This window comes from Cupressus sempervirens, chromosome 9, assembly GCF_028749045.1.
Source record: "Cupressus sempervirens isolate cs-2001-9-10 chromosome 9, ASM2874904v1, whole genome shotgun sequence".
NCBI classification, from domain to species: Eukaryota; Viridiplantae; Streptophyta; class Pinopsida; order Cupressales; family Cupressaceae; genus Cupressus; species Cupressus sempervirens.
In genome coordinates this window covers 646,524,148-646,538,370 of record NC_143126.1, presented here as the reverse complement: position 1 = coordinate 646,538,370, position 14,223 = coordinate 646,524,148, and the positions used below count along the sequence as shown (strand labels likewise).

The following is a 14,223-nucleotide window of genomic DNA, read 5'->3' as shown; positions in this document are numbered from 1 at the left end:
TTTAAGAAGATGGTGGTAGGTGAAGATGGTGGCAATTCATGTTGTCACTAATACACACACACACGCGCACGCACTGTCAATCTATACATACTTAAGCTAATGATATGGATTATGTAAATTTAATGTCTTGAATACATTTTCAGTTGACATTTGTGCATATTGTACCATTTTATCATAATTCAATTGCATAGTTTTTGAGTTAAACTTTAATGATCTTGGAGTGTGATTTTGAAATGTTGATAGAAAAAAAAAAAGTCAAAATCTATAAATATTTAAGCTAATATGGATTGCAACTAATATGGATTGTGGATAGTATATCTTAAAAATATTGTTAATTGACGTATATTCCTACTATCTAATTTTTTTCAAGTTCTAATTGTACAAAGTTTGAGTTGAACCCATCGACTCTAAAAAAGTATATAGAGTTAAACCCAAGCTAATAAAGTGGACCTTAAAAAATTATTGTCTTTAAAAATATTTTTAACATATATTCATATTATGTTATTTTATCAAGACTCGACTACATAGTTTTTGAGTCAGATTCGTTAACCCATGTTTCATGAGTTGTGGTTCATGCCAACCCATCTCTTGTAAGCGTGAATTGGTCCACTCAACAATTTCTATCTAAGTGATGCCAAAAAGGGTGAAGCATCAAAACTTCCTTGAAGACCATCCCTCTTAATATTAATTTGACTATAGCACACTTAACCATACGATTTCTCATTAACAAAGCCTACTTAACTTAGCACCCCATTATCATATTTCCATACCCACTAAAGTCAAATCTACCACACTTGTCATGGACTTTGGACTTGATAGTGTGAGATTTTTTAGCATCAATGTTTCAAATCACACTCTATAATCCATCATCAAGACTTTTTCATCTCTTTGAGCTCTCTAGCATCCTAACAGTGGGTCATAGAATATTTTAAATCACTCTTTCCAATCCATCATTAAAAAAATCTATCTCTTTGATCTCTCTAACATCTTTACAATGATCTTATCAAAAATATTAGCGCTGAAAAATCTCACACAATGAATCGATAAACAACACTAATACCCTTGTGAATTAAACTGTGAAAACCTAATAACAATAGCTCCTAATAATACAAACACTAATAAAAAGCTCTATAAGGGATCTCTCTTCCACATAAACAATCTTAATCAAAGGCTTTTATTTATTTATTTATGGAGAGTTATTCATCCTTCCTAGTTAAGAGCCAAGGACTAAGAGGTGTCCATTTTGCAAAATTCATTAATGAGCTTGAGGGGCCCTATAATTAATGGTTTATAAGGTATAACACTTTTTGAAGGTTTTGCAAAAGGGATAGCAAGTTAAATGGGCTTAACCATGGAGGGAACTCAATGGCTAAATGTGCTTGAGTTGAAGTAGTACTAGGATGAGTGACCTCTCAAAAAGGTAATGCTTCACCTCTACGAGCATCACCCAGATGCAATAAGTGCTAAGTGAACCATAGATCAATAATTTTGACTTATAAACTACCAAAATAAATTATGATAACAATAACATAAAATACTAGCATTTTTGGTAGTCATTTAAATTATTTTATTTGCATTAGAAGTATGAACTTCTTGAGTATTTTTTGAATTAAAAAGCAACCAAGACAAGGGGGTTGGCCCATTAAATAGTCAAACTGGTGAACCACCAGCAGATTACCACCAATCAAAATTACCCCCTACCACTTCTAACACAAAAACATTGTTCGGGATCACAACTAAAAAAATATCAACAGGCATAACACAACTATTGCCTGTACTAGAACTAATAAAACTAAGAAAGCCAAAAAACAAAGGCACTACCACCTTAAACCTAGCAAAGTTCAACAACCAACAGAATTTTAAAAAAAAACCATAATAACCCAGGGGAAAGAGCCCTAAGGCTTCTTGGCATCCTTCCTCCCCAAGAGGATTTTAGCCCAATCTTCCGCAAGGAAGTCAAACAGCACCTTGGAGTCCTCGTCAGTCAAGTCACCCTCATGGTCCTAGTATTGTTATTATAATGTATTGTGATGATAACTTGGTTGTGCATAATCTATTTGACCACTTTGTTTGTAATAGGCTCGTCATTTGTTTTTTAATATTAAAGCAGCCAAATCAAAGGGGCTGACCCTTAAGAACAAAACAATAGGAAATACTTTAACACTAAAACCAAAATGACAACCATCACACTAGCTTGTCATTTGTTTTCTACATAGTCTTTGATAATTTTTGGCTATTGATTTTTACACATTTAGATAATAGATCTATGTGAATCACCACTCCACTCCTAGTATACCAATGATTACTACATAAAAAACAATACCATAAAACAAATTCCCACAAAAGCCAAGATGACCAACCAATACAAAACTATTTCCCCAACCATGAAGTCTCATCAAACCCAAGTATCTTTACTTATAGGAGGGCCATACTATTTTGGCATCCCAATGAAATTAAAAAATCCCTCTACTTGATTATTAATCCCAATCCCATAAAGGAAAGGGACCGACCCATTTCAAGTCAACCGATTAAAGCCCAAGAATGGATGGCAGATGCAAAGAGGAGCGAAAATGGGTCTGAGAATAATCCAGTGCGCCCTTCCCCGCCAAACTGTGAGAGTGATCCAGCCGGACGGCCAAATCAGGCAATTTCTCTTACCCATTACAGTCTCAGACCTCCTTCTCCTTCATCCCCATCATTATGTCAGCCAGGCCAAGGCAAAACCTTCCACTGGTAGGAGAAAATCAGCCATTCTGCCCCTTGATACCCCTCTAGAGAGCGGCGGCATTTACATTTTGCTGCCCCTCCCACGCCTCTTCCCCTCTTCTGCTTCTTCTTCTTCTTTCCCCTTTTCTTCTTCCTCTTCTTGTTCTTGTTATCAGGAGCTCGCTTTTCTTCATTCAGGGTTTGTTCTGAAGCGCCCATGGAGCATTGTGAGCCCTTCTTTACAAGGGCCTTTGAAGATTTCAGAGGGCGGTGCTGTTGTGGGTGTGAAGCCAAGGAGGCTTTGGGAGCCTGCCTTGGATGTGATAATGGAGAACCGGCTTTTGTTGCAGACCAAAGAGGAGGAACTTTCCGCTATCAAGAAGAAGAACAGAGACAAGGCTAAAAATGGGCTTCAAAAGGGCGGAGGAGAGAAAAAGGGGTGGATCTTTTTGGGGGTAAAGTCCTGAAGGATTTTGGTCTTTTTGGGGATCTTTAAGGGAACCCATTGAAGATCATTTGTTGGTAATGCCGGTTTCAATGGCGGAAATCTGAGGGTTTGTTGATCTTTATGTATGTTGAAATTCTTGGCATTTGATTGATATTATGTGGGTTCTAGCGATGTGAAAATGTAGTCAACGCACTGGATTTTTAGTGGGTGGTTTGAGAAATCAAGGATTTAAAAGGCCCACACCCACATTGTTGCTGTATGTGTATTGATGAGGGATGATCATGCTGCACACGGAGCTTCCAGAATGATTATTTTTGCATCAATGGAGATCTTATCTGGCTGCTATTGGGCCTCTCTTCTCTGTATTTTTCAGGCAGCAGACATGGCTTACGGATGTGAAGCCCAACCGGATTCATATCCGTTCTCCAAGTTATAATGAAATTAGACAAGGATTCTTGCTGTTTTTATCTAGTTATCATCTGAATTTTTCTCTTATGGGTAATTGAAATAAGGAGTTTTTCTCCCATGAGTTTTCTGCTTCTTGATATATCTCACAGTTCTCTCTTACAAGCTACTAATGGGACCAATAAATGTATGGAGTGGACTTACAGCCAATTGAGAGTGATTTGATAAACTGAAAACTATAGATACAGTTAGTTGTGATAGTTGTCAAGGTTATTTGACGTTACAATGTTCTTAGTCCCCTCACCTTGCCTTCTATTTAGTTTGTTTGGAGGAGGGTGCCCCAAGCTCTATGAATCTCTCGTCCCAATTATTTGGGCAGTTGACAATTGCTTTTTATGTCAGGGTTGGACTCTTAAGACTTCTTAAAGCCATTTTGTTATGTTCCATGGTGGTTTTAGAATGGAGATGTTCCATGGTTAATGGAGATGAAAGTAAATGTGTAGATGTATTTTAGAGAGGAGGTAATCAATAAAATGTTGATTATTTGGAAACAACATATTGATGCGACAATTTATCTTTGATTATATTAAGATTCATTCTTGGGTTTTTAAGGTTTGTCTAATAAAATAGAACTTTGAGCAATACTTTATGTGCTTATGCGGCACCTTCAAGATCAACATCATAATGTGTATCTAGATTTTGACAATAGTTTGGAGCTTGTTGATCTTTAAGTATTAAAGTAAATGTTTGACTACTAGCTTCTTTGTTTGTTGAGAGGTAAGCCATACATATGGATTGATTTTAAGGTGCATGTGGATTATTTTGTCTTTGTGGTAGAGAAATTGGCAATTGTAAAACAAGGTGGACGGCTAACATCCACAACCCAATACCTATGGATTGATAAGAAGGTGCATGTGGATTGCTTTGTCTTTGTGGTAGAGAAATTTACAATTGTAAAACAAGGTGGATGGCTAACATCCGCAATCCTGGTATGTCCTCGCCATATTGAGTGCAAGGCTAGTTTGAGCTAATGTAACCATATTTATAAGCTAAATGGGTGTACTATGCTATATAAGTCATATGCCTTCTCATTTAGTTCTATTGTTGAGAGTTGACCAGTTTATGTTAGGTATGATCTTTAATTTTGCATTTTAATATCTCTCTCATAATATCTTACGTGTTTTTGAAAAGCAGATTACAGAAAATATGGAGATACATTAGGATGAAAGGGGACATGAGACCTTTTCCTTGAAGAAAGCAATTATAACCATATGAAATTTAAATAATTCATAGGGTAAGGCATTTATCATATTCACGTATAGCCAACCATATTGCATAACATTATAGTGGAATTGAGAAGTCATGGGAGCAGATGTAAAAATTAACAAAATCATTATTTTTTAGTGTAAATGTATACATACCTAAATGCCAAAAGACTACAAATAAAATAATAAAATTTAGAAAATTTGAAAAATAAATATTGTGCAAAATCAAGATTTATTATTACATTCAGTTTGTTTGTACTAAAGTCAGCATGTGAATCAATGTCAATCTTAATATGAGGGATTTCCTTGTCAAATGAAATCTCAACCAATCATTTATGCACCTCCTCCCCTATCAATCTATGGCATTTTTAAAAAATTGATAGGTTGCTAATATTTGATGAGTGTGGAGTTGGTTGCTTTTAAGGTTGCAAAGTTGTATGTATATGGCTACAAACCCCTTCCCTCATTAAGAGGTAAATCTATTTCTCTAAATTGAATTATTAAAGCTATATGCAAACTAATTCCTCTTTGTAACAAAGGAATCAAGAACCAATGAAAATAATTTAGAGGCTAGGATACTAACCTCTACTTAATACTTACTATATCACGATTGTCATTTAATAGGGTCAATTTAAGATAATGTAGTCATACTTATGTTGACCTCTACTTTGTTGAAATTTGGATTTCATATATTGACAAAAGCAAGTTATTGTTGCTAAAGTAAAGTTGCATTATTAGTGTTATACATCTTTTGAATGGAGTTGACAAGCTTATTTTTACATCTTCCATCTTTAGTAAGATGCATTCTCCTATGTTCTTAAAGCATAAGATATTATATGAAGCAAGATGCTCATAATTTTTCACTATATCATCACAAGGAATAATATGCATCTCATATAATCTCAAACCAAGGTCTTAGCTATGATTTTTTTATGTGACGAAGTATGTTGTTACATGTCTTGTAAATTTCTCAAAGATTAGGAGAGTTTGCACAATACCACAAAAATTCCACCTTAAATGACAACAAATTTTCCTATTATATTTTTCATATAATGGGAAATGTGAAACAACTATGATGGTAATACTTCCCAAATCCTACATACATTGGAATACAAGACCAACACAAAGATAATCTGGTTAGCACAACCAAAATGGGAAAGGGTGCCAATGTAAGATCTATGTCATGTGAGGTTTTTTGTATTCCTTTTTTGTTACAATGATGTGGAAATGAAATAACAAATATAATCTAATGAAGCAAGCATTAGGAAAAAGAAGAGAGAATAAAGGCACCAAGAAATAAGATGGAGGAAATAGTACTCTGAATATGAATTTCCCCAATCTCATATTCAGTTTTAACTATAGATCTGGCACATAGGGAATTGTAACTTTTTGCTCCGAGAACTTTACTGAAAAAGACATGGACAAATTTTGTTTTTGGGTACAACTCACCTTTTTAGGTAAAAGTTGACTTTTGGGGGACAAGTTGGTAATGGCCACATGTACCAAGCAATTTCTAACTAAACTTTCTAGAATTGTGCAATTGTACATGTAATGCGCAGACCTACAATCATAGCTCTAAAACCTATTCCTGCACATAAAAAAATAGGTAAAAGGTTGGGAAAAGTGGTTTCCATGGTCAAACCCCTATTTAGGTATCAACCTTGGAATATGATAGAAATTGCATAAAGGAAAGTAATGTAAAAGGATAAATTGTTGATTCACCCTGTGTGAATCCTCAAGAACATATGTAGTAATCTTTCAAATCCATGAAAATGCTTGAATGTGCTTGGAATTCAAAGACTTGACATTGGAACGAGATGTAGAATCAAGGATGCTTTCACAAATGCATAGATATATGATTGTCACTCTAAGATCTAGAATAAAGATATGCTTGATAACCACATAGGAAGAGAGAATGACAAATGGATGGATCTTGTTGCTTGATTGAGAATCCCTCTACTTCACAATCATGAGAGAGAAACTTACATCGATTGGAGAAGACATCTTTCTTTTAAAGAAATGAAGATTTGAAGATCTTGAATTGGATGCTTGCCTTCAAATCTTGATTCCAAATCCTTAATTACACAACTTGATTGGTTGAATTCTCAAAAGCTTGATGGATAACTTGCACTTAATTCCTTGTTACTGAATAAGGGGAGAGAATTTCCTTTTATACTTAACCCCCTCCTTTCAAGATTCAAATTTGATCTAGGTCGACCATAATTTAAAATCTTGGAAGAAAACCTTGTCATTGGGATATAGGCCAAATTTGGGTCCAAAAATCAAGGGACATATCACAATTAGTGACTTGTCATAGGTAAATAGGGCTCAATTTCATGGGGATGTCAGGGATGGTGAATAGGAGAGAGGGGAGAAAATATGTGTGGTTGTGATAAAACATACCGACATTTGAACCTCTTCACCAAACTAGGGTCAAATAGGTCCTTGAACATCTACTTATGGGTTCTAACTTGTTAGGACAATACATAATTATTATTATTATAAATCCACTCTGTTATTTGGGTCCTACTAGCCTTGAATTCAACACTTGAATGTTTTGGATTGTGGTCATAATCACTTAACATTCATGGCCATTATTTTACAATTACGCAGAACATACCACATTTTCCTCTACCTCTCTACATTCTACCAAACTTGGCTTCATATAAATACAATTGAAACTCTCAATTGATCCTTTACACGATTTATTTTTCTCTCAATCTAATTGATTCAATTCTTCCATATATAGATCCATTGAAGAATTCTATTTTGAATTCCCTAATATGGTTTCTTTTATGCATAACATTTTCTTTCTATTAATAAGTTTATTTTTGGTGAGCCTTAGGAAATTATAAGCATTAGTAAGTTAGAAAAATGCAAGATATTATTTATTTATTGTTCTATGCATATAAGATTCATCCTTCTTCTTCTTCTTTTTTTATTTCATTATTAAATATAATTCTAAGTAGTGATACATCTAGGTCTTCTAGGTTTATGATTAATTTTGTCTATTTCGTTTTACTATTACAAATTATAATATAAGTGTTGAGTATTTGATGGTGACCTTAAACACTATGGTTTTTTGTTGTTGTTTCCAATGCATGAAATTTTTGAGTAGCAATCAAGTTCCTAGAAGTGGTAAAACTAATCAAAATGTAGAAAATGATGTCATATCTTATTTTAATGACTCTATCGTTTGCTTTCCATTTTTCATACTTCTTAATGTGTTGGTGTCTGTATCCCTGTGGATTGGGTTAATGGTTAGTATAGTTAATCATAAGAAATGAATCATTTTTCATATTACATGGATTTGGTGAGATGTCATGTTATTGAAAATGAAATTTAGGGATATTAACATCTTCAATGTTGGTAAGATATAATGTTGATGATGTTATTGATTACTATTGTGTATGTTGAGATCGTTGAGGTTATTGCATATGATTTCCTTATTAATAGAATTTATGATATTGATGTGCTATTTATTGATGTGAATATTAAAGTGATTATATTTTATGCTAACAATGTATTATTATAGCCTAACCCATGATTATGATATTGTTATCCAAGATGATTTAGGATATTGACATTGCTTAATATACATACTTAAGTTGATCTTCCATGATGTATTTGTATAAAGATGGAGGATGGTATATTACTCATTCGTGAGACATGTACGATCTTTTCAATTCCTCCTCATTGATTGTATTGATTGACATATTATATATATGTTATTATCATGTGTAGTTGATTGTGTAGGTACCAAGCATCGATTCCATGTGGCTTAATAGGTCTAAGTGTTCCTTTATATTTTTTGATGGTGGAAGAGGAGAGCGTAGCATTAAGACACAAAATTATACCTATCTTAAGACATTGTCTTGCGTAGGGACTATTACCTAGCCTTGAATTACCTTATCAGATTATTGTGGTGACAAATCCTCATTCACCTTTCTTCTATCTTGATTTGGTTTGAGGATGTTGGTTCTATTGATGATGCACTTGTAGAAAAGTCTAGATGACTGAGAGGGGGGAAAATTAGTTACCACAAAATAATTTTCTTAACCTTAATTAATTAGAGAAATCTTAAAGCAATCATATATTTAAAACATATATGAACCTGAAGGAACATAAACATCATACATTATGAATGACAAAATTTATATGAAAATCCAAGAAAGGAAAAAAAAACAGAGAAAAGATAATTGCTATGAATAAAAACCTTGATTAAGGTGACACCAATTAAGGTAATTTTTACAAAGGATCGGTACTAATTTTTCTCACTCCAGGTAAGGCTCATTATAGTTTGGGATAACTACCCTAAAGTAATAAGACTCACTGCTAAGTAGAAAAAGGATCACTTCCTAAATGAGAATAATGAAAGAGAATCCACCACTGAAATAACTTTCACCAACAACAAAACACAGAAATAATATTTTTATTTTTACCACTTACACAATCTCACATACTCAACTATACAAATATTTACTTGTCAAATTTGTATCCACTATGCACATACATTGATGCGAGTGCATTTGAGGTTACTGAAGATTCAAGCATTTTTATGGAAAGTTGGAGGTGCTCAGTCATCTTTATGGTGTTTCTCAGTTAGAGGCTTAACGGAATGGACTTGGTGGATAAGCTTGGTGCTTGGTCAAAGAAGAAGGATGGATGCTCGGTCATTATTGGGCATAGTGTTGGCCAAGGTTCTTGGTCGCTGAAGGTACTCAATCATTGTGGTGCTTGGTCATTGAAGGGGCTCAATTGTTGTTGGAGCTCGGCATCTTTTGTTGCTTGGCACTTGTTGTGCTCGATAGGTATTAATTGATTGACATGTGTTCGTCGCTTGGCAATGCTTGGGAGTTTGCTGACACTCAGCAATGTGTTGGTGTCGATTGAAGTTCTTGCAAGTTTTCTCAATCGATTTGGTGAGTTTAATGCATGTAACATGTGATCATGATGTGGATCAATCTAGGAGTTTGTGTGGACCTATTTGGGTCTTAGTTGTCTCTCATGTATGCATTTAATTTATGTTTAAGACTTTTAAGGCATTTTGGTATTTAATATCTATTGGAGGCTGAGTTTTGGCTCAACATATATTTAATGTTAGGATTTAATTTAATTTGTAACGAATTGGGCCGACTTGTGGCTTAGATGGGTATTAAGGGGTCTTGTGGAGTCTTTAGGAATTCATTTAGAGGGAGTCAATCCTGAGTTCAACGTAGAGTAGCTGAAGGGTGAGTTTTCTTGAGTTTGTGGACAAAGTGCTAAATGTGAGGCAATTTATAGTAGGATTGTAGTGGAGTTTTGAGTTTGTGAGCAAGGCTAGTAGCTAAGGCTTGAGAACTAGAGGATTGCTTGGTGGACCTAAGGGTACAAGTGTAGATTTTTCTTAATGTTCTTATCTAGTTGTGGATCTAGACTAGCTTGTGTTTGAGTTGGATCTTGAGGGATCTTGCAGAATTGTTATTGTAATTGTTGTTGTATTTGGCAGTAACTAGGAAGGCCTTAGAGCCCAACACATTGCATGTAATCAGTTATTTTATGAATAAAGAGTTGCATTTGGTATCAGATCTTTCTTTGTTGTTGTATTTCCATTGAGTGGTTATTTGTTGGGGGCTAGGACATCTCCATTGTGATTCTCTTTCCTTTTACTCCATCAAATGGTATCAGAGAAAAGGTATTTTTGAGTGTGTACACCGATCATGAAGTTGAGGCAATTTACACCAGGATCTTGCAGGGTTGAGAGAAGTTGATCTGAGAAGATCTTGGTCTGGTGGTGGAATGTTCTTTCTGGAGTCCTAGATCTCTTGGTTGTGAGGTGGTAGATTGTGGTTCTGACTTGCAATTGTAGAGGACTTGTAGATGTATCGATGGATGCAAAGATGGAAGATTGATCTTGTTGAGGCATGATCGTAGAGAGTTTGTGTATTGTAGATATGTGTTCCTAGACTTGTGATTTGGTTCCTAATTATTTGTGCGAGGTGGCAGCTTGTGATCTGACTTGTAGACAATTTGATTTTATCACAAGGAGCATGGGAAGTATTTTTTGCAAAGGGTTGGCGAAGATCTTGGAAGATGGCTCTGAGAGGATCGGACCCTGGGATGATTGTGAATCCCCGTAATGTGGTGGAGAGGAGGCTTTTTGAGGTGTTTGCTCAGTTTGAAGCTAGTTTGGCTGATCGAGCTAAGGAGTTGCTTGCTTAGTTTGAAGCTAGCTTGGTTGATCAAGTTAAGGATGGGATGAGGACAACACTTTGTAGATGTTTGTGGAGTTGGAGTCTACTGATCTAGAAGAAAATTGTTTGGCCGGTTAGAAGACTTGTTTGAGAGAGAAGAGGGCATGGAAAAGTCAAGGTGGAAGAGGTTGATTTTGTTGATCAATTTGTGGAGTCTAATGTAGAACTTGTAGAGCAACTTGAGGTTGTTGCTAAGGATATTCCTAACCATGTTGATGTTGGGATGGAAGTTATTTTTCATGAGCACTCGGTTGCAATTGACATGGAGATTCATGAATAGTCAGTTGCAACTGACATGGATATTGCAAAGAACTTGATCATGAATGATCCAATTGCTTTTGGTGGTGAGTCATGTGTTGCAGAGCATCTTGTTGTGAGCAATGAGATGGTTGGTGTTGAGAGTTTGGAATGTGTTGATGGAGATCTACATATTATTTTTGATGTGGATTTTGTTGTTGCTGGTGTGGTTTCACTGGTTGCTGATGTGAATGAGGTTTTTTTTATGAAGAGCTATGTTTAGTTTATCCCTGGGAGTGAGCATGTTGATTGGATGTTAAGATTCTGATGTTTGACATAATGATGTAGATGTGGATGATTTGTACATTGGTTTTCTTGTCCTTGTTGGAGTGGAAGCCTTTGGTGAAGATGAAGACGATTATGCATTTTTCATTGAGCATCAAAATGTAGGACACACTTTTCTTTGTACCTTGGGAATTTGATGTGGGGCATCTAAGGTTCTGGAAGATTTGGGTATTTTTATAGAAAGTTAGAGGTGCTCGGTCATCTCTATGGTGTTTCTCAATTGGAGGCTTGCCCAAATGGTCTTGGTGGATAAGCTTGGTGCTCGGTCGAAGAAAAAGGGTGGGTGCTCAATCGTTACTAGGCATAGTGTTGGTCGACATGCTCTGTCACTGAAGGTACTCGATGATTGTGGTGCTTGATCATTGAAGGGGCTCGATCATTGTTGGAGCTCAACATCTTCTATTGCTTAGTACTTGTTGTGCTCGACAAGTATTGGTTTCTCGGCATGTGTTGGTTGCTCAAAAATTCTTGAGAGTTTGTTGACACGCAGTAGTGTGTTGGTGCCAGCTGGAGTTCTTGCGAGTTTTCTCAATTGATTTGGTGCATTTAATGCATGTAGTGTGTGATCGTGATGTGGATCGATCTCGGAGTTTGTGTAGACCTATTTGGGTCTTTGTTGTCTCTCTTATGTGTAGGTCTTTGTTGTCTCTCCTATGTGCATTTAATTTGTATTGTAAGCCTTCTAATGTGTTTTGGTATTTAATATATGTTGAAGGCACACTTGTGGCTCAACATATATTTAATATTAGGATTTAATTTAATTTGTAATAAACTGGGCTGACTTGTGGCTCAGTTGGGTATAAGGGGGTCTTGTGGAGTCTTTAAGCATTCATTTAGAGGGAGTGAATCCCGAGTTCAACGTCGAGTAGCTGAAGGGTGAGTTTTCCTAAGTTTGTGGATAGAGCATCAAATGCGAGGTAGTTTACGATAGGATTGTAGTGGAGTTGTGAGTTTGTGAGTAGAGCTAGTAGCTGAGGCTTGAGAACCACCAGGTACAAGCATATATTTATCTTGGTGTTCTTATCCAGATGTGGATCTGGACTAGCTAGTGTTTGAGTTGGATCTTGAGGGATCTTGTAGAATTGTTATTGTAATTGATGGTGTATTTGGTTGTAACCAGGAAGGCCTTACAGCCTGACACATTGCATGTAATCAATTATTTTATGAATAAAGAATAGCATTTGGTATCTGATCTTTCTTTGTTGTTGTGTTTTTGTTGTGTGGTTATTTGCTAGAGGCTAGGACATCTCCTTTGGGGATTCTCTTTCCTTGTACTCCATCATACATATTGTATAACATCAAACATAATCATTTCTTACTTATATCATGTTATGCCATATAAGCTTCCAAGTTGGCTAAACATAATTTAAAATAGACTACCAAAAAGTATTCACATGGTAATAAGAAATGAAATGTAGACCACACCAAACTTCTTCACTCAAATAAACATGTTACACATTCACCATGATATTCAAAACCAAGAAATAGGATATACACATTACAATGCAAACACTTGATCCAAAGAAAATTAATTACTTTCTAGATCAATCCAAACCAAAAGGAGTGAACCACATCATGTTTCAATATGAATGGGACCACACAAACAAAACCAAAGATAGGTCTTCACATCAAATCATGTGGATGAGCTACACCAAATCATCAAAGTGTCAAATCCACAACCAAACAACCAAAATATGTTTATGTCAATGACAACCATTAATGAAAATAACAATAACATCAGCATCACATTCCAAAACTCTCCCCTTTTTCATTGATGGAAACATTCATCAATAACAAAGAAATAACTCTATTTCAAATAATATTAACATCAAAACCTATGTTCTTCTCCCACATTGACAACAATGACAAAAGGGTCCTCCTAACAAACTTCATCTTCTTACCTCAAGAATTGATCCAAAAAAAAAGAATGAGCATATAATAATTTGCATCAATGCATGCACCAGTGCATTTACTGTACACTAGAAGGGGCAAAACCCCAAACTGCATTTTGAGATGCTCAAAAGTATCCTTACATAATGGTGTTGGATACAATTGTTCAATTGTGTGTTGTCTTTGATGTCACACAAATGTCATATCAGTCATCAGACAGTGTCTACCGAGCTTAGAAGGTCAGCAAGGTAATAGACAATGTCTACCGAGCCTAAAAGGTTAGTAAAGATAGCTTGCAGTGTCTACCAAGTAGATAGTTGGTTATCGAGCCTTCAAGGTAATCAAAGAAATTTAGCTCTTACCAAGCTCACTCGGTAATCGAAGAAAATATGACAAAAGCAGTTCTTACCGAGCTCACTCGATAATCGAAGAAACTTTAACAAAAATAGTTCTTACCGAGTTCACTCAGTCATCAAAGGTAATTTGGTAAAAGCAGTTCTTATCAAATAAACTCGGTAGCCAAAGGATTTTAAGATATTGTAATGTTAACCGAGTCAAGAAGGTTAACTCTGGAAATTCTTGGAAGCAGTATTTACCGAGCAGGGTCGGCCAATAAAGGACGTTTATTTGTTTAAGAATAATATTTGTAGCCAATTGTTGAATGGTTTATTGGTAAATGTAACATGTAAATGAG

General features: G+C 35.5%; 1 protein-coding gene across 1 annotated transcript; it reads left to right on the top strand.

The window, feature by feature from the left end:
* Positions 1-2,399: 2,399 nt before the first annotated feature.
* LOC149540394 (uncharacterized) lies at positions 2,400-3,619 on the top strand. Its single transcript, XM_089801498.1, has one exon. It carries the CDS (start codon positions 2,553-2,555, stop codon positions 3,171-3,173), a length of 621 nt encoding a protein of 206 aa, XP_089657624.1. The 5' UTR covers positions 2,400-2,552; the 3' UTR covers positions 3,174-3,619.
* The last annotated feature ends 10,604 nt before the right edge of the window (positions 3,620-14,223 follow it).